The sequence below is a fragment of the Chiloscyllium plagiosum genome, chromosome 24 (genome assembly GCF_004010195.1).
Source record: "Chiloscyllium plagiosum isolate BGI_BamShark_2017 chromosome 24, ASM401019v2, whole genome shotgun sequence".
NCBI lineage: Eukaryota > Metazoa > Chordata > Chondrichthyes > Orectolobiformes > Hemiscylliidae > Chiloscyllium > Chiloscyllium plagiosum.
Genome location: NC_057733.1, coordinates 52,249,373 through 52,270,952, shown reverse-complemented (window position 1 = coordinate 52,270,952; position 21,580 = coordinate 52,249,373). Strand labels below are relative to the sequence as shown.

The 21,580-nt window shown below is 42.1% G+C and overlaps 2 protein-coding genes across 9 annotated transcripts in view; one reads left to right on the top strand and one right to left on the bottom strand.

Annotated features, from left to right (window-relative positions):
* Nucleotides 1-10,954, bottom strand: part of crlf3 (cytokine receptor-like factor 3) — an 88,674-nt gene extending 77,720 nt beyond the window's left edge. For 2 of the 4 annotated variants that reach the window (XM_043715124.1, XM_043715127.1), the window contains exon 1: nucleotides 10,774-10,954. The gene's annotated coding sequence lies outside the window, so the exon portion shown is untranslated. Of the gene's footprint in view, nucleotides 1-10,676; nucleotides 10,744-10,769 lie in introns of those variants that run through there. The other 2 variants (XM_043715125.1, XM_043715126.1) reach the window with 2 other exon arrangements.
* Nucleotides 10,955-11,040: 86 nt separating this feature from the next.
* Nucleotides 11,041-21,580, top strand: part of atad5a (ATPase family AAA domain containing 5a) — a 54,177-nt gene continuing 43,637 nt past the window's right edge. For 4 of the 5 annotated variants that reach the window (XM_043715120.1, XM_043715121.1, XM_043715119.1 and 1 more), the window contains exons 1-6: nucleotides 11,041-11,409; nucleotides 11,621-11,703; nucleotides 12,814-14,669; nucleotides 16,202-16,292; nucleotides 18,987-19,142; nucleotides 20,805-20,919. In XM_043715120.1, coding sequence (XP_043571055.1) covers nucleotides 11,656-11,703; nucleotides 12,814-14,669; nucleotides 16,202-16,292; nucleotides 18,987-19,142; nucleotides 20,805-20,919 — 2,266 coding nt within the window. In that variant the 5' untranslated portion in view covers nucleotides 11,041-11,409; nucleotides 11,621-11,655. The remainder of the gene's footprint in view (nucleotides 11,410-11,620; nucleotides 11,704-12,813; nucleotides 14,670-16,201; nucleotides 16,293-18,986; nucleotides 19,143-20,804; nucleotides 20,920-21,580) is intronic. The other variant, XM_043715118.1, reaches the window with a different exon arrangement.

Below are 21,580 nucleotides of genomic sequence, written 5' to 3'. Positions count from 1 at the left end.
ACAATGCAGAGCAGATTGTATAGCCTAATTTCTAAGAAAACCACAAACATGCAGTGTATTCCAGTTTCCAAGTAGAGCCCAGTATTCTACTTGGGAGTTACTCATTCTTCAATTGTCAGCTCTCCTTAATTGTTTTCTTTTGCTCTACAAGTTTGACTTATGTATAATCAAAAATGTACAAACCATATTAACTGTACATTGATTTTTAACAAGAGGTCAAAATCAGAGTGTAAAAAAGCTTGACAAATGAATTTATTCTTCCTCCATTTTCATCTCTTCTGAAGATGCTGACTCACTTATTTCTTAGTGCACAAGACTGTGCCATCTCAACCATTTTAAATAAACTACTGGTGTTTCCAAAACTTGCAACCACAAAGGGCAAAGTCCCAATGCTATTCTCATCAGATATGCACATATGCAAAGTTTGCACATCATAGGTTCCTGTCTCTGGTCAAGCACCAATGGTTTTTCTTATCTCTACATCATGGAGACACAAAAAGAGGCCAGTTTTTACAATGAAATCGTGGGATGTGATATTTAATGCCCATTCCTAGCTGTCCTTGTATAAATAATGGCGAGCCATTTTTTTGAACTACTCCAACCTGTTTGTGATTTTTGACTTTACCATTTAAGTATTGAGTACAGGAGTTGGGAGGTCATGTTGCAGCTGTACAGGACATTGGTTAGGCCACTGTTGGAATATTGCGTGCAATTCTGGCCTCATTTCCTATCGGAAAGATGTTGTGAAACTTGAAAGAGTTCAGAAAATATTTACAAGGATGTTGCCAGAGTTGGAGGATTTGAGCTATAGGGAGAGGTTGAACAGGCTAGGGTTGTTTTTCCTGGAGCATCACAGACTATGGATTGACCTGAGGAGGTTTATAAAATCATGAGGGGCATGGATAGGATAAATAGACAAAGCCTTTTCCCTGGGGTGGGGAGTCCAGAACTGGAGGGCATAGGTTTAGGGTGAAAGGGGAAAGACATGAGACACCTAACGGGCAACCTTTTGGGGTGGTACGTGTATGGAATGAGCTGCCAGAGGAAGTGGTGGAGGCTGGTACAATTGCAACATTTAAAAGGCATCTGGATGGGTATATGAATAGGAACAATCTAGAGGGATATAGGCTAGGTACGGGCAGGTGGGACTAGATTGGGTTGGGATATCTGGTCGGCCTGGATGAGTTGGACGGAAGGGTCAGTTTCCGTGCTGTAGTACATCTCTATGACGCAGTTGAGTCATTGACTCTATGCCAACCAGATATCCTAAATTAATCTAGTCCCATTTGGCAGCACTTGACTCATATCCCTCTAAACCCTTCTTCTAAACCCATCCAGGTGCCTTTTAATATTCTAATTGTACCAGCCTCCAATACTGCCTCTGGCAGCTCATTCCATACAAGTACCACCCTCTGCATGAAAAAGTTGTCCTTTAGGCCCATTTTAAAATCTTTCCCCTCTCACCTTAATCCTATACCCTCTCGTCCTGGACTCCCTCAACCCAGGGAAATTACCTTGTCTATTTACCCTATCATGCCGCACATGATTTTATAAACATCTACGGTCACCCTTCAGCCTCCCATGCCTCAGTCTATTCAGCCTCTCCCTATAGCTCACACCATCCAACGTTGGCAATATCCTTGTAAATCTTTTCTGAACCCTTTCAAGTTTCACAACATCCTTCCTCGAGCAGTTAAGAGTCAACCACATTCTTATCGATCGGAAGTTAAACTAGATTAGATTAGATTTCCTACAGTGTGGAAACAGGCCCTTCGGCCCAACCAGTGCACACCGATCCTCCGAAGACCAACCCAACCAGACCCATTTCCCTCTGACTAATGCACCTAACATTATGGGCAATTTCGCATGGCCAATCCACCTGACCTGCACATCTTTTGAGAGTGTGGGAGGAAACCGGAGCACCCGGAGGAAACCCACGCAGACACAGGGAGAATGTGCAAACTCCACACAGACGATCACCCAAGACTGGAATCAAACCTGGGACCCTGGTGCTGTGAGGCAGCAGTGCTAACCACTGAGCCACCATGCCACCCCTAGGTAAGGATGGTAGTTGTCCTTTGCTAAAAACGATTAGTTTTTCCCATGTGTTTTAAATACACTCAACAACTTGGCCTCCACAGCCTTCTGCAGCAGTGAATTCCACAGATTCGCCACCCTCTGGCTGAAGAAATTCTACATCTCAGTTCTAAATGGGTTGTCCCTTCACTCAGAGGATGTGCCCTTGGGTTCTCATCTCTCCTCCGAAAGGAAACACCTTCACCATGTCTACTCTATCTATACCTCTCAGTATTCTGTATATTTCATTGCCATTCTTCAACCTTCTAAACTCCAAGTACAGACCTGGAGTCCTCAACCAGTCCTCGTATGATAAGCTTTTCATCCCCAGGATCATTCTGGTGAACGTCCTCGGGACACCCTCCGCGTCCCCTCCCACCAAAGCCTCAGTAGTGCTCCCTGCTCTTGCATTCTAGTCCTATTGAAATGAATGTTAACATTGCATTTGACTTCATAACCATCAACTGATCCTGCATGTTAACCTTAAGGATACAGACATTTTGAAAATTGGTCAGACAGCAACTGCAATAGAGAGAGAAACTGCAGGAGAGCTAACTGCCAATCTAACATCTTTCCCTCAAAAGAAATTAGAGAACACTTTATCAAAAGGTACCTTTCACATGAAACATACTCATAGTAAAATAAAATAAAGACGACAACCCAGGGAGGTCAACAGCTGGAAGAGTGAAGACATAGAAGACAACAGATGGTTGAAATTGAGATTAAGTTAATGTAATTTTAATAAATGTCATATTGGAACAGCATATTGTTATACAGTTGGAGTCAGACAGAAAGCAGTTAAGAGAAGGGCGCTTAGTTTTGTGAATTTGTTTGTATAATGTTCATTTTTAAGAGTTAAAAAATAAATGGACGTTATTTTCTTTAAATAGTGGGATTTAAGAGTTCTCTGTCACTCATTTTAAGAGATTATAAGGCGAGGCAAGCTTTTCTGGGGGTTTGCTTTAATTAATAGAAAAGTTTCACCTGTGTCCAAACATTTCACAACAATGTCCTTGTGGTCCCAACACTGATACTATGAAACTCCATTAGACACTGACTACAATCTAAAAATAAATCACCATCTCAGTTTTGAACTGACCCCCTCTCACTCTGTATCTATAAACTCTTGTTTGAGACTGTCCCACAATGGGGAACATCTGGTCACCATGCACCTTCTCGATCCCCTTTAGCATTTTCTATCCCTCAATCGGATCCCCCCCCCCTCATCCTTCTGAACTACAGTGAGTACAAACCCAAACTATTCCATAGCTCCTGGTACAATAGCTCTTTCAGCCCTGGAACCAACCTGATGACCCTCCTCGGAACTACCTCCAGTAAAGAGACCAAAACTGGACACAATCCTCCGGGTGTGGGTCTCCCTAACTCCTTACATAACTGTAACAACAATCCTTTACTTTTATAATGCCATCCTTATACAATAAATGCCAGAGTCCCATTTGCCTTTCTTATTATTATATACTGTGCCTGTAAACCCACTTTCTGTGATTCATGCACAAGGACACCCAGATCCCTCTGCACTGTTATCCTTTGAATTTGCTTCCCATGTAAATAATAATCTAGCCTTTTATTCTTCCTGCCAAAATGGATAGCCTCACCCTTATGCCCCTTAAACTCTGCCTGCCAGATTCTAGCCGATCAATATCGAATTGCAAACTCTTTACTTCATCATCAGGGCCCGCTCTCCCACCTATTTTAGTATCATCTGTGAACTATGTCATACTCTGCAGGCCATTTATGTAAATTGTAAACTGTTGAAGTCTGAGAACTGAACCCCATGGCACCCCATTAGTTACAGGTCACCATCCAGAGAAGGATCCATTTATCCAGACCCTCGGCTTTCTGTCAGTCAGCCAATCCTGTCTCCAAGCCAATACTCTCCCCTAAACCCCCTGGGAGCTAACCTTCTGGATCAGTCTTTTATGTGGCACCTGCTGGAAGTCTAGATACACCACATCAACTAGATCCTCTTTATCCTGCAGCGGATTTCTCAGGCATGACTTGCCCTTTGTGAAACCGCGCTGACACCAGGCGGGGGGGGGGGAAATGGAACTTTGCTTCTCCCCTTTATGACAGACTCCAGCCACATCTCCCCACTACAGACGGCAAACTCCCTGTTCTATCATTTCCTACACTTTGCCCAGCTCCTTTTTTGAATAAGAGTGTGACATTAGCAATGTTTCCAACCCACTGGCAGCTTTCCAGAATCCAGGGAAAATCGTAACGAATGCGTCCACTATCCCTGCAGCCCCCTCCTTTAACTCCCTCGGGAATTCAATCAGGCTCTGGGGGGTTATCTGCCTTTAGCCCCATCAGATTATCCAGCAGATACAGATCCAACCTTTCTTTAAGATAAATTAGCCCCTTTCCAGAGATGAGGGAGCCATATCACTGTCTCGGGCAATGAGGATGGACAGTAAATACTATCCGCATCAGTAACCCCCAAGCCCATGTGAAGAAGCAGCAAACCAGACCCTCACCGGGGAGAGAGCTCTCCTCTCCCTGTTACTGAACAGCTGGGTGAACGGAAACTGCTTCAATCCCTTAGCAGCTCAGAGAGGGTAAAACTCACCAGGACATTGTCATCACACACTGCAATCTCCAAGGGGAGTAACTCTGTGGGATACTCTATCGCACCAGGAAGGTGACAGAGTGCATTGAGGTGGACAGATGTTTAATCAGGAAGGGGGGATTTAGGGGGCGAGAGGGAAAGGCAGGAGAGTGGAGATCAGGATCACAGTGAATGCAGGAACAGACTCGATGGGCTGAATGGTACTGTTACACTTTGTGGTCTCACTCCCACCTGGTGCAGACCACATCTGGCTCAATCCAGGAGCTCCCGCAGCACTGAGTTCGAAACAGTTAAAACCGATTCCTTGGTTTTAATCTGTGCGTGATCCTAATCAGTCTGAAATCAGATTTAGCCCTTCGTGTGTTGGATTGGTTTTGCAGTATCATTGTATTGTCACTGTCCTGTAATCCTGAAAGCTGGGTTAATGCTCGCCATAGCAGCTCAACTTCATAAATCAGCTCGTTCACAAATCCCAAACCGAAAGTGAGTCTCTGTAATTGTCAGGAAAATCTGCTGTCCTTGCCTGGTCTACACGTGGCCCCAGACACACTGCGCTGAAATCAAACTGCTGCAGACAAGTCCATTAAAGATGAAATCTGATGGATCACCCAGTGTTCACCTTGGCACTATAACATCCACAAACATCCACTCCCTTCCCCACCGACGCTCAGTAGCAGCAGTGTGCACCATCTACAAGATGCGCTGCAGAAATTCACCAAAGATCCTCAGGCAGCACCTTCCAAACCCACGACCACTTCCATCTTGAAGGACAAGGGGCAGCAGGTAGATAGGAACACCACCCCCTGCAGGTTCCTCTCTCAGCCCCTCACCATCCTGACTTGGAAATATATCGCCGTTCCTTCACTGTCACTGGGTCAGAATCCTGGGATTCCCTCCCTCAGGGGCACTGCGGGTCAATGCACAGCACATGGGCTGCAGCTCACCCCCACCCTCTCAAGGGGCAACTAGGGACGGGTAATAAACACTGAGCAGCCTGCAGCTGTGATAGAGATAAATGAATGAAAATATCGCCCACCTCAGCCCTCCAGCCTCTCAATGACGGCCCAGATCTCTATCTCAGGTACTTGGGCTACAGTTCATTCACTCAGATTGGAGATGATCCAGTCCTCTCTCTGTCACTTTCTTGCCTCAGTTTTCCGCCCAGCTGCTGTAGGTGGCGATACTGAGCTCATTGTGGATTTATGTAGAGCATCACCACCATCTGCTGGTGCTCCCTGGTATTACAGCCAACCAATTCACAACAACAACAACAGCCCCTTAAAGACAAGAAATCATCTTGTGTATTTCGCAGGAGTGTAATCGGGCAGAATTGGACAGGGATTCATAAGAAGACCATAAAACATAGGAGCAAAATTAAGCCATTCAGCCCATCGAGTCTGCTCTACCAACATGGCTGATATGTTCAGGGGCGGCACTATGGTTCAGTGGTTAGTACTGCTGCCTCACAGCACCAGTGACCCGGGCTCGATTCCAGCCTTGAGTGACTGTCTGTGTGGAGTTTGCACATTCTCCCCGTGTTGGGGTGGGTTTCCTCTGGGTGCTCTGATTTCCTCCCACAGTCCAAAGATGTGCAGGTTGAGTGATTTGGCCAGGCTAAACTGTCTGTCGTGTTCAGGGATGTGTTAGCTGGGGTAAATGTAGTGCAATAGGATAGGGGGATGAGTTTGGGTGGGATACTCTTCGGAGGGTTGGTGTGGACTTGTTGGGCCGAAGGGCCTGTTTCCACACTGTAGGGATTCTAGATGTTTCTCAACCCTGTTCTCCTGCCTTTTCCTGATAACCTTTGATCCCCTTACTCATCGACAACATGTCTATCTCTGTCTTAAATACACTCAACAACTCGGCCTCCACAGCCTTCTGCAGCAGTGAATTCCACAGATTCGCCACCCTCTGGCTGAAGAAATTCTTCATCTCAGTTCTAAATGGGTTGTCCCTTCACTCAGAGGATGTGCCCTTGGGTTCTCATCTCTCCTCCGAAAGGAAACACCTTCACCATGTCTACTCTATCTATACCTCTCAGTATTCTGTATATTTCATTGCCATTCTTCAACCTTCTAAACTCCAAGTACAGACCTGGAGTCCTCAACCAGTCCTCGTATGATAAGCTTTTCATCCCCAGGATCATTCTGGTGAACGTCCTCGGGACACCCTCCGCGTCCCCTCCCACCAAAGCCTCAGTAGTGCTCCCTGCTCTTGCATTCTAGTCCTATTGAAATGAATGTTAACATTGCATTTGACTTCATAACCATCAACTGATCCTGCATGTTAACCTTAAGGATACAGACATTTTGAAAATTGGTCAGACAGCAACTGCAATAGAGAGAGAAACTGCAGGAGAGCTAACTGCCAATCTAACATCTTTCCCTCAAAAGAAATTAGAGAACACTTTATCAAAAGGTACCTTTCACATGAAACATACTCATAGTAAAATAAAATAAAGACGACAACCCAGGGAGGTCAACAGCTGGAAGAGTGAAGACATAGAAGACAACAGATGGTTGAAATTGAGATTAAGTTAATGTAATTTTAATAAATGTCATATTGGAACAGCATATTGTTATACAGTTGGAGTCAGACAGAAAGCAGTTAAGAGAAGGGCGCTTAGTTTTGTGAATTTGTTTGTATAATGTTCATTTTTAAGAGTTAAAAAATAAATGGACGTTATTTTCTTTAAATAGTGGGATTTAAGAGTTCTCTGTCACTCATTTTAAGAGATTATAAGGCGAGGCAAGCTTTTCTGGGGGTTTGCTTTAATTAATAGAAAAGTTTCACCTGTGTCCAAACATTTCACAACAATGTCCTTGTGGTCCCAACACTGATACTATGAAACTCCATTAGACACTGACTACAATCTAAAAATAAATCCTGCTTACCCACACACTCTACCTTCTGCCAGCCATCCAATCCTCTATCCATACCAGTAACTTGCTCCTAACTCCATGGCTCTTAGCTTATTTAACACACTCCTATATGGCATCTTGTCAAAGGTCTTCTGGAAATCCAAATAGTTCACATCAATTGGCTCTCCTTTGTCTAACTTGCTCATTAGCTCCTCAAAAGAATGAAGTTGTTGGTCAGTTCACCGAGCTGGTTGTTTTTCTGACACACATTGTCTCCATCCTGGGTGACATCTTCAGTGCTGGACAGTCTCCGGATGAAGCTTAGCGAACCAAACAACAACCATAACCCGAGCTACACATCTTCACGAAAACTCAGAATTCTCACGGATTTGTCAAACATGACCACCCCTTGGCAAAGTCATGCTGGTTCAGTCCTATTTTATTGTATACTTCCAAGTATTCTGCGATATCATCCTTAAAATCTTACCGACAGAGGTCAAGCTAATCCACCTGTAAATTTCCCCATCTTCTGCCTACCTCCCTTTGCAGGTTCACCCGCACCAAACAACCCCACCACCCTGTAACCAACCACTTCAACTCCCCTCGCTCATGTAAATCCTGGGCATCCTCCACCGCTAAATCAAATCAACTCATCGATTAGAGGAAAATCACCTCATCTTCCACCTCAAGACCCTACAACCCCACACCAACACCACCAGTTTCAAAATCTCCCCACCCCATCCCAGATCCAACCTCGATCTCAGCACTGCCCTCTTGACCTAACCTACCTGTCCATCTTCCCTCCTACCTATCTGCTCCACCTTCCCCCACCGACCTATCACAAATCACCTCCTACCTGCATCAACCTATTGCCATCCCACTGTTCATTTCCCCCAGCCCCACCCCACTACTTACCTCTCAGCTCCCTTGCCCTTCCACATTCCTGAAGAGCTTAAGCCCGAAAAGTTGGCTCTCCTACTTCTCGGATGCTGCCTGACTGGCCACACTTTGACTCTCCCTCCCTTCCTAAACAGGGATATTACACTAGCCATTTTCCAGTCCTCTGGGACCCTCCCTGACACTAGTAATTCAGACCACGTTTGGAAACTCAAGACTGTGCGGCTTAGTTTATACTATGTGCTGGGGTGTACTTTCAACATAAACCATGTTACTGGCACAGCATCATAATATTCTTTGGTCATCACGCACCACAGCTATAACAAAACAAAAGCAACTGCCACTTCATGAAAACAGTCATCTCCTTAAGTCTAAAACATTACAAAAAAGCACTGAAAATATTCCAAACTTTTTAGGGAAGATTGAGAAACTGAACTACAAATCTTCTTTTACACTTCAATAAAGCCCTCCTACTTAAAATATCCCTCAACCATCTGCAATGTCACCATATATACAATTCTGGCAACTGAAAGCAGTCTTCATTTTCATCATCCTCCTCCCAACTCAGAGTTAATCAGAGCCTGGTCTCTGGCGTTTCTTTATTTAGCTCTGCAGAGCAGCTATAGGGAGACGTGTTCAGACAGCCCAAGTCGGCATACTTTTGGACTATCCTTTCCTACAGGTGGCAATGAAGTAGAAACGTTCAGGAGACTGAGCCTCGGGCTCGTCCACTTCTGCTTTTCTTTCATTTTTTTCTTATTTTCACCTCGGTTGCAGCGGCATTGGCGAGAGCAGGCCCTGATGGGGCGGAATGGCAGATGAAGATGGCGATACAGGCCCAAGGAGCGGTGAGGCACATTAACATTGAAGGAGGCAGCCTCCAGCAGTCGCAGCAATACCACGACAAGGCAAACGGGGCTCCACCCAAGCCCGACGTCTCCTGGCGAGCGATAGGCAGGTCCCAAGACTTAATTCCCAAGCCCCGACTCGTGGGCTGGGCCAAGAATCCAGGTCCGCGGCTGGGCCCGGGGCGCCTGATGACAGAGATGGCGATGAGTTTGATCCCAGCAGAGCCAGAGGTGAGATGGTGCTGTAGCGAGGCAACTCTTTGTTCCAGTGGCAGCAACATGCACTTGCAGTGTTCGCAGCCGGGACACAAATTATCAGGATGGAAAAGCCTGGATCCAGGCCCGTGGCTGAGTTACACGCGGGAGCAGTTCCAAACACCTTTATTGAAATAAAACTACAAGTTGTTTTTTTATTTCTCTGGACTTTGGTTCCGTGTTTTGATTTATGCTCTGCATTTTAGGATGGAACTGGTAAGTGGTGACACTCTGTATTGTCACATGTATTTATTACAAATCAAAACAAATCCGGTCAGACCTCACCTCCGACTTTTTTGCATGGGAGGATCTACTAGGATCAGAGACTAATAAATAGAACCAAGAACAAGATTCGGCAAGGAGTCTCAACAACAATACCTAGTCATAATTCATTCAATTTCCAATATTGAGATCAACACTAGAAATACGCCTCCATAACCTAAGTCAGGTTAAAGTAACCTCCTTCACAGTACAAGAATCTGTGCTTCCAGCCACTCAAATTAAAATTCCTTGCCTCATTTACAGCGGTCTATTTTTTTTCATAATAAAGTGTTTTTTTTAAATAAACTCTGCTCTTCAAATTTAAACACACCTGAAGGAACATTCACTTTTAAAGAAAAAGCACAGCCTGAAGACATGAGAAAGAAAACGCACGATGAGTTCCTAGATGGAGACCAACAGCGAAAAACTGAAGAGGAGAAACTTCCCATCCAAGTTACTGGAGAGGTTTTTGCAGCAGCCAACCTGGCAAACCATTTCCTATAAGACAGCGTTGCGCACCACTTACAGCAAAGCAAATGGGCGAAGCACACTTAAAGTTCTAACTTTTCCAAACTCCGAAGCAGGTCCAATGGACTCAAGATATTAACTCTTCTCTCTCCCCCCACTTCTGTTTTTTTGATGTGTATTTCAAACCTCCAGCGTCCGCAGCCCACAGAAATGCTTCCGCCTATCGAATCCACTCCCCTTAAAACAAACACAATCACCTAACTATTCCAACCTCGTTTTCCAGGACTTGACACCATAGCCTTGTATGCCTTCGCAAATGCATAACTAAATACTTCTCAAACATTATGAGTGTTTCCGCCTCTGCCACCCTTGTAGGCAGTGAGTTCCAGCTTCCGACCACACCAACATGCTTCGATTTACCTTTAATTTATACCTCTCCTTTTGCCTTTTATTTCACAAGGCGAAGATTTCCCCTACCTGCACTCGAATACAACACAAAAGCAAAGCACTTACTGACCGAATATCAGCTCATGCTGAGGTAAAACCGATGACGAGAGGGGAGTGTCCGGCAGCCGTTACCCCAACTCTTTGCCGCGCGCTCTGACAGGCAGAACCCGGGGCCTAACCGTCGCCTCCTCGCGTCAATCCAATCCGTCGGCGCTAATGATTGACAGCATCCGGCAGCCAATCCGCTGATGGGGCCGGCCCCCACCATGAGCGAGGGGCAAGGCACGGGGCGGGGACGGCTCTCGGATTGACAGGCGCGCGCTGCCGGCTGTTGGGGAAGGGAGGTGGGTCAAAGGTTAGAGTCAGTTGGCGCCATTTCTCGCTGGTTCGGGCGCCCGTTTCAAAGACGTTTTATTTCTTTATCCTGTTTTCTCCTTTTTCCCCCCCCGTCCCGACTCCCGTCCTCGGAGGGGTGGGGGGAATATTCAAGGCGACGGGTAGAATTAATCGGGAGCTTCATTTTCAAACATGTTTGGCGTAAAAGGTGCAGCGTAAATTTAATCTGATGTGAATGACTGGCGGCTGTTCGTTATCCTTTTTTTGAGAAAGCAAACAAGAGGAGGCCTGTCGGGCTAGGGGCCCCACCGATTTGGGAAATATAGGGCATTGAAATGTTGGTTCACGGTTTACGACCTGAGGTTTAAAGGCGAGTATATGGCTTTGAATATGGCTGTCTGATCTGTTAGTATTTGTTGAAGACGTTTGTTTCAGTAGTCTAAAATGGGTTTCATATCGTTATTATCACTATGTAAACATGAAAACGTTGACAATTCACTTTAACTTTAAATATTTTTTGAATGCCTAGCCAAGAAAACCAATTTGGGCTCTTGCCTGCAATGCTCTTCGCTTTTTTTCAGGTTTCTGAGTGTTCAGAGTAAGGAAGATTATTGACATGGTTGGAATTATTGCTATGGCCGGTATTGTGGAGGAATATCATCAGGTGAGACTATTTAGATTGTCGTTTAACTTTTTTCCAAATGCCTGTTGAACTTCTTTACATTTCGATACACAGTATAGTTTCTGGATAAAATAGAAACGGCTCTTGTCATTCACATTGGAGTGTATTGAACTTTACACTAGTTGTGATCCACTACAATTCAATAATGCAGGCAATAAGTGTTGCAGTCATTAATAATAAAATAACTTCTACGTAAAAGTCATTTTAGAACATAAAACAATACAGCACAGAACAGGCCCTTCGGCCCACGATGTTGTGCAGAACATTTGTCCTAGCTTAAGCACCCATTCAATTGCTGCTTAAAGGTCACCAATGATTCTGACTCTGCCACTCCCACAGGCAGCGCATTCCATGCCCCCACCACTCTCTGGGTAAAGAACCTACCCCTGACATCCCCCCTATACCTTCCACCCTTCACCTTAAATTTATGTCCCCTTGTAACACTCTGTTGTACATGGGGAAAAAGTCTCTGACTGTCTACTCTATCTATTCCCCTGATCATCTTATAAACCTCTATCAAGTCACCCCTCATCCTTCGCCGTTCCAATGAGAAAAGGCCTAGCACTCAACCTATCCTCGTACGACCTATTCTCCATTCCAGGCAACATCCTGGTAAATCTCCTCTGCGCCCTCTCCAAAGCTTCCACATCTTTCCTAAAATGAGGCGACCAGAACTGCACACAGTACTCCAAATGTGGCCTTACCAAGGTCCTATTCAGCTGCAACATCACCTCACGACTCTTGAATTCAATCCCTCTGCTAATGAACGTTAATACACCATAGGCCTTCTTACAAGCTCTATCCACCTGAGTGGCAACTTTCAAAGATCTATGAACATAGACCCCAAGATCCCTCTGCTCCTCCACCTTACTAAGAACCCTACCGTTAACCCTGTATTCCGCATTATTATTTGTTATTCCAAAGTGGATAACCTTACACTTGACAGGATCAAAGGGGTGTAATACTAAGGAACTGAAGAGCCTTCAACATGGAAAAGCAGCAGAGGCTGACTGAGGTAATCAAGGAAAGTAACAAGCTTCTCAATTTAGTGATTATGTGCTGCTGAACGTTTTCAATGTGTTTGTTTTACAGCCATGCAAGAAACAGAAAAAAGATGCAGAGGATTCCTATACAAAAACGATCACAAGCTACTTTTCACCAGTATCCAAATCCATTGACACAGCTTTTCCATCACCAAAATCCAGTAACATAATGGATTACTTCAAGAAAACTCCCGGACGAAATGTTGCTCCAATTGCATCCAATGAATGTGAAGGAAAGAATTCAGTGGTAACATCTGTAGACCATAATAAAGAATCAGTAGTGGTCTCTGAAGGGAAACCCCAAACATTAAAGGGGAAAAGACTCAGAAGAACTAACTTAAGTCGGAAGTTGAATGAATGCCAGAAGATTGTTGAGATCAGTGATACTAGTAACTGTAGTGTTGGAGAGGTGTGTGATGTAAGATCAGGCATTGGAGTTCTTGGGAGTGATACAGCTGCATTGATTGCTCAGCTTTGTGCAGAGAGCCAAGATATATTCACAGAGAATGAGGAAAGTGTTTATCTGGATTCCAGTGCTCCACAAAGAGAGATGAAAGGGGAGAACAAAAAGAATATCTGCAATGAAATTGTCGATCATTCAAGTAAAAAGATCTCCAAAAAAACACGGAAAAGAAAGACTACAAGTAAACCTGAAGGTTCTTCAGGACAGTCAGATGTTGAACTTGTGACAAAAGATGATTACTGTGAGAGGGGAGTTGAAGTGGCAAAATCTAAAGGGGCTACTATTCCCATGATTAGTGAAAATGAGAGAATATGTCTCAGTGAGACAAATTTGGAAACAGCAACTGATGAGACTTCTCAGGCAAATGACAGCACTGTGACTGTATCATTTGAAGATTTTATGAAGAATCAAGGAACTGAAGAGCCTTCAGCAGAAAAAACAGCAGAGGCCAACTCTGAGATAATCAAGGAGAGTAACGAGCTTCCCAATTTATTAGAAGAAATGAGTTCAGTTTCTCCTCAACCAATTTCTCCAAAAACCGTAACTGTCCATGTTCAAATTCATTCTAGTCCTGTATCTACCTCAGCTCAAAATTCCAAAATGAAACCAAAAAAAATAGCCTCAATTTTTTTGAGAAAGAAAGCAGATTCTGAAAGCGAAGTTGTTGAAATCCAACAGCTCAGCCAGCATCCTGCTGAGACCCCTGATTCAGTTCCTGCAAGGAGATCTAACGTGGTGATAGCAGAGGAGGAGTTGGAGTTATTGGTATTGGATGCCACTGAAAAGAGTCCCATGAAGGCCAAGTGTAGTCGAGCTGAAAGGGAACAATTTATGAATGCTTTTAGGCGATCAGCCTCTTCAGATCAGGCAAAAAACAGACTTAAAAAGGTAACGCAGAAATCAAAAGCCTGCAAGCAAGATTTAGCACAAGGTGAAGGTGGTGATGATGAGCCTCGTCTTGAGAAGGGAAAAGGGGAATTCATCCAGACTACAAATGCTGAGATGTCAAGCCAAGGCAGTAAAGACTCTAGTGTGGAAAGCAGAAAATCTATAGGTGCAACTTTGAAGAAGAAGAAGAAAAAGTTAAAACGTAGAAAAGTTAGAGCTGAATGGAAAAATCGAGATGATTGTGATAAAGCAGAAGATAAATTTAATTCTGATCTGAATCCGGGCAATATCACAACTGAAGAATCAAGAGACTCAATGCCTTTCGATCCAACAACAACACGATCAAGTGAAACTTGTAGAACTACGCGGAGGAGCCTTAGACAGCAAAGAGATGCTTTGAACTATTGCCTGACACCAAATAAAGCCATCAGAGTGGATTGTCTGGGCGTTCCAGCTTGTCAGTCAACTCCAAAATTGACACGTTGGTCTTCCAAAGAAAACAGCATCTACAAAGCAGAAATGATTCCCATGACCTGTAGCAAAAGTCCAATCAGGTGATATGATTTCAAGTCTCCACTTTGTTGCAGTGTTGGTTGGAGCTGGTATGGTTCTGCTATATTTTAATGAAAGGATGACCCTTATTTTTTACCCAGCTGTACAGTTTTGCTACCCTTCCTGGTGGCTTTAACTGCATAGTATTGCAACTGTTTGGAATGTGTTGCTTAATGAAAAGTCAGGATACATGTGCCATGTGAGCGGTGTTAATATGGGAAGTGGTGGATAGTACTGTGTAAATAGCGAGAGAGACATACAAGAACATTATTATTGAAGATTATTACATTATTGATTTTTATTTTGCAGTCTGCAGCATGAGAAATTGTAATTCTTTATTTTGAACAATCTAGATACCACATAATAGTAAGGGTATAATTTCTTATCTCCCTAAATATTTGGAGCAAATCCAAAGTCCCATATTATGAAATGGGGAAGCTACATTGAGCTTTTATTAAAATGTACTGCCCAGTGTATGAAGAGGACAATGAGTTTATAGATTCCAGTTTTATCAGAAAGGTGCCAGTGTAGTGTAATAGCAGATGTATGTGCAAGTGCAGTTTGTTACGTTAATAGTGACAAAACATGTATCCATTTAATTGTGAGGTTTGTCTTGGGTTATAAAACTGTGCTGAACTACTAGATGTCTGTAAATCTGTTGTTGGTGTGGTAGCAATGGGAACAATTTCGGGGAATGAATTAAGAACATCTCAATTCTCATGGGAAGAATGTTAAAGTTGTGCTTGTTGATTGCATACCTTGCCTGTACTGACAGTCCAAAAATGACATTATCACAGGCGAGAATAGTATGCCATCACATTTTGATGGCGCATGAGAGGGCTTGAAGAGGGTAGCACTTGTGATATGATGTGGCACTGATTTGTTCTGAATTTGTCTTAATGGCTTGATCTGCATGTGATGCAGGTAACCTCTTAGGTCAATTGATATTTTCAAGGCTCAGGGTGATTGATTTTTGCTGGGTATGTTTACCAAGGAAACTAAAGCAAAAATGGTACATGGAGTTAAGATATAGATTAATCACGATCTTATACAATGGCGAAACTGATTTAAGTGGCTGATTATTCCTATGTTCATGCATCTACATTAAACCTGTGCTTCACTGGGCATGCGGTTTATCTGCCCATACAGGATTGGAATGCCATGTGTAAATTCTAGACTTTTATGAATCAGGCTTTGCTCAATGAATAGAATGTATAACGTGCTACCACATGAAGTAGTTGAGGTGATGAATATATGCATATCTTTAAGAGGAAGCCAGCTAGATAAACATGGAAGAAAGAAATGGAAAGATATGTTAATGTGCAGAGAAGACATAGGGGACATGGAAACATGAGTGAAACACTGGCACAATGGTTAGGATGACCAAATTTGGTTTTATAATATAATATTTTAAGTAATTGTGTATATAATATGGCAGCATAAATTGTAGCTGTAATATTGGAAGTTTTCACGTAAAATTACATTGTGACCAAACTGTGGAATGAGGTTTTAACTGAATGTACTGGCTTTTCAGAATGAAGTTTACACGAATTACTCGGTCAAAAACTGACGTAAAAACAAAGAAAACAGATGAGAACGTGGAATTTACTCCCAGAAGCAACCAGGTGTTTGTACTTTCTAAAGTAACCTTTTCTCTTGAATGAGAGTATTGTTATGAAAATGTGTGCAACCTTATGCAAAGTTGAAAAATGTAGCACTTGTAAGGGTCTATGTACCTATGAGATATAATGCTGTCCTTTTCAAATATAGATTTAATTCAGCTTAGATCGAATGATGTTTCAAAATATGGTTGAAATTCTTTATAAGAAGTATTTCACATTTTGAAAATATACAAGTAGCTATAAAATGATTTCAAATGCAGAGATCTGAAAATTCAGTATTTGAATTGATTGAGCTTAATTAATTTTTAGTTAGTTGGTGGACTAGTAGTCAGTGAAATCAAATGCACATAAATATAAAGAAGTATATTTGTCAAGAAGAATAAGGAGAGACCATGGAAAGATAAAGGATACAATTCTAAACTGGGTACAGGAGCAGAAAGACATTGAGATTGAAGTGCACAAATCATTGAAGGTGGGATGGCATGTTAAGAAAGCAGATTTAAAAATATATGGGATCTGTTTTTTTTTAATTCATTGCTGTATCCTGTGTTTTCTTTTTACTCGTTGATCGGATGAGGGCATTTCTGGTTATTTACCCTTTTATTACCCATCATTAATTGCCCAGAGGACTGTTAAATCTGCTAGAATTCTTTTGAGGAAGTAAAAAGCAGGTTAGACCAAGGAGAACCAACGGATGTTAACTAATCGGACTTCAAGAAGGCCTTTGACAAGGTGCCGCACCGGAGGCTACTGCGCTAAGGGCCCATGGTGTCAGAGACAAGGTGCGAGCATGGTTAGAGGCTTGGCTATCTGGCAAAAAGCAGAGAGTGGGGATAAAAGTGACCTACTTGGGATGGCAAGTAGTGTTCCCAATGTTGGGACCATAACTTTTCACCTTATACATTAATAATTTACATGAAGGAACTGAGTGCATTCTGACTAAGTTTGCAGGCGAGACAAACATAAGTAGAGGGACAGCTAACATTGGGGAGGCAGGGAGGCTGTAGAAGGATTTGGACAAGTTCGGAGAATGGCCAAAGAAGTGGCAGATGGAGTACAACGTGGGAAAGTGTGAGAGCACGTACTTTGGTAGGAAGAATAGAGGTATGGACTATTTTCTAAATGGATAGAAAATTCAGAAGTCTGAAGTGCAAAGAGACTTGGTGGTTGTAGTCCAGGATTCTCTCAAGGTAAACTTGCAGGTTGAGTCAGTAGTTCAGAGGGCAAATGCAATAATAGCATTTATTTTGAGAGGTCTTGAATATAAAAGCAGGGATATACTTCTGAGGCTTCATAAGACTCTGGTCAGGCCAGAGTTTGGAGTTTTGCACACAGTTTTGGTCCCCACATCTCAGAAAGGATGTACTGGCCCTGGAGGTTGTTCAAAGGATGTTCATGAGAATGGTCCCAGGAATGGAAACTTAGCATATTAGGAACTTTTGAGGACTCTGGGTTTATACTCGATGGAGTTTAGAAGGATGAGCGGAATCTAATTGAAACATACAGGATTCTAAATGGCCTGGACAGAGTGGACATTGAGAAGTTTCCATTGGTTGGAGAGACAAAAACCCGAGCCTTAGAGTAAAGGGAAAATCTTTTAGGATGGAGATAAGGAGAAACTATTCCAGTCAGAGAGCGGTGAATCTATGACATTCAGTGCCACAAAAAGCTGTGGAGGTCAGGTCATTGAGTATATTTAAGATAGAGATCAATAGGTTCTTAAGTATCAAGGGGATCAAGAGTTACCAGGAGAAAGTGGGAGAATGGGGTTGAGGAACCTATCGGCCATGATCGAATGGCAGAGCAGACTCGATGGACTAAATGGCCTAATTTCTGTTTGTATATCTTTTGGTCTTAAGAGTCAACCACATTGCTGTGGGTCTGGAGTCACATATAGGTCAGGTAAGAATGGCAATTTCCTTCCTTAAAGGACATTATTGAACCAGTTAGGTTTTTCCAGCAATTGACGATGGATTCATGGTCATCATTAGACTCTTAATTCCAGATTTTTAAAATTGAATTTAGATTCAAACCCAGGTCTGGATTAACAGTCCAGCAATAAGACCACTATGTCATCATCTCCCTCATATTTTATAAAAGAATTATAGAGTACCAAAAAGTTATTTTTATTACTTATTCCATTACCTGGCAGCTAATGTGCAGACAGCAACCTCCTGCAATCAGCTATATGATAATGACCTGATCATTTGTAATTTTAGTGGCAAGTGATTCAGAAATAAATATTAGCCCGGGCACTGGGAAAATGGCTTGTTCTTCAACAGTTATTCCAAAGCACATTACAGCTAATAAAATACTTTTGATATATATAGACACAGTTGAAGTGTGGAAAACCTGGCAGCTAATTTGCACACAACACTCTTAATAAATCATGGTTTGGCCTCAACTGGTATATTGCCTAATCTGGGCACTGCACTTTAGAAAGGATGTGAAGCCGTTGGGTATATTCCCAGTGTACTGGCCAATATTGAATCTTCAACCATCATCACTAAAATAACAAATTATCAGATAATTATAATATTGTTGATTGTGGGAGCTTGGTATCTGCAAATTAGCATCCAGGTTTCCTATATTTCCAACTTTAAAGTGCTTTAGGATGATCTAGAATTGTGGAAGTTGTGATACAAGTGCAAGATCTTTGTTCTCTCATTTATGTAGTGGTATTCTTCTATTATTTAGCGGATGTGCCAATCCAAGAATATGGTCAAAGCAAAAAAGTTGGTTGAAAAAGCAAAAGCACAGAGCAAGAGTCGAAGTCCTGTCGAATCCATCACACCACTGAGACGATCATCTCGACAGCAGGCCAAATCTGATGAGAAGTATCATAGGACTGAGGTATTAGCAATTTAAGATTTTCATGAAAGGAAAATAAAACAATATTTGAAAAGCGGTGAGTGTGATTTGGTGTTCTGTCTTAAATTGACAAATCATAAAATAAAACAGAATGATAAACGATCCCAAATGTATATCCCTTTTGTTTGGGATTTAACCATCTGGTTTGAGGGAGAGCTGGCCCTCAGTGTATTGACAAGTATTTCTGTCAAATGAAATGTTACAATCTAATGCAAAATGTGACTGTTCCTGATTGATGTGATCTTTTGGGAGATGAATATTTGTGAATTATTGGACTCTTCATCTATTTTGGCCTTTGTTACAGCATCATACAGAAATGGTATCTTATAACCCATATATTCACTGGTGGGAGAGAGCAAAGTTAGAAACTATGTATATGAGGTGGTCAGTAATAAATCCAATAGAGAATTTAGGAGAAACTTAATTACCCAGAGACTGGTGAAAATGTAGCATTGCTACCTTGTGGCATTAATGAGGCCAATAGCGCAAATAAATTTAGGGAAAAACTGAATAAATAGATGAGGTAAAAATAATCAACTTTTTGATGAGTGATGTAAAAGAGAACTGAGAGGAGATTCATTCATGAATATTGGCACAGACAGATTGGGCTGATGTTTCAATTTCAACCGAGATATTAATATAATGCTACTTTATTAACATCCTTCTAACTGTGCAAACTGATGTGACGAAGGCTTTTATCTGATTTAATTGTGCGAAATAAGAGTATTCTAACTCACCTAAATTTGTGTTTTTCTTTAAAAAAGATAATTTTCAACAATCACTATCATTGCATTTAGCTAGCTCTCAACGTGCCAAAGTTATGCTTTAGCATTTTGATATCTACCACCCCACAAAAGAACACTCCATAGGTGTTTGTTTTTATCCAAGACGATCATCCTCAGGCCCTGCTCCCAGTCATCATTAATGCTGGTCAAAATGATGTGTGCAGACGTGGTTTGTGATGGCTTTCTGTCTGGGATGGCCTTGTCTCTGCTGAGTACCTTCCTCCTTGGACAAGGTCTTGACTTAACATTTATTTATTCATTTACTCTACTGAGATATCTCCTAGTTTTAATTTGATGCTTGGAATTGGATTGAAGTTGGAAGATAAGCCAACCAGCCAGTCAGTCAGAGAGAAATAGAAGTAACTCACAAGTAAATTTGTGAATTACTCCCAAGAACAATCACTGTTTTGCCAATAAACATGATTCCACAAACAGCAAATCAGATTAATAGAGTGTGCTGTCACTCATTCTGAATGTTCCCAGGTCAATCCCATCTTCCCAGTTAGTCCTTTAAGAGAGGAGGGTTACTATTAAATGGTTGTATTCCAAAGGGAATCATTGCATTCAAGTCTCTTTTTGTCACTCTTGTTCTGAATGTTTTGTTTTGTTTTTTTAACTGAGTAGTAGTTGTACTATTTTACAAATTCACTGAAATTCCTGTTTGCTGCCAATGCACAAGATTTTATTTTTGCGGTTCTTGTTTGATTTATTTTTGCTATCCGAGATGGAAGCCCTTCAGTAGAATCATGGTTTTGTCTATGATAACCGTAGTAGTAATCTTACATATGATGGTCTGTGTCTCATTCACCACTGCAGCCTAATAGCTACATTCTAAATTTCTTGCATTTGTTTTGTACAGAACTTGGCAATTAATTTGAATGCAAGTGAAGAAAGTGACTTGGTCAGTACAATTGAACATGGAAAGAAAACCAAAAAATTGAGAAATTTAAGTGATGTCTTAGGAAAGAATCCAGGTAACATATCATCAACAACCAAGAGATATATTTTTACACAAATTTTCCATAGTTTTATTCTTTAGTCCAAATGGTTCTCTAGATTTTCTGTTTGGTAACTTACTGAAGAGTACATCTTCTGTGTTTTCACGAAATAATTTCTCATATTCCTAAGCTGCTGAAGCCAAAGGATTGGTTAGTTTGATTGGCTCAATACCTGGTTTGCGATGCAGAGTAATGACATAGTTAGGTTTAGTTCCTGCACCAGCTGAGGTTACCATGAAGGGTTCTCCCTGTAGCTTCTCCTCCCACCTGAGGCATGGTGCCATCTGATTAAACTTCCACTAGTTGTCCTGTCTCATGAAAGAGTAGTCATATGGTCATGTAGAATTGGGGCAAGTGTATTCAGTAGGTCACAAATGATCTCATTGAAAGACAAAACATACTTAACCTACTGTGTTCCTATGCATTTAAGGAGGATATATACATATATGAGCAAGAACAGAATTACAAGATTTGCTGTTAATTTTGAATAAAGTAATATAGGAGGAGGCTTGTTTGGAGCATAAGCACTGTGATAGACCTGTTTGGTTGAATCAAAATGTGGCATTGGAAAAGCACAGCAGATGAGGCCGCATCCGAACAGCAGGAGAGTCAACGTTTTGGGCCTAAGTTCTTCATC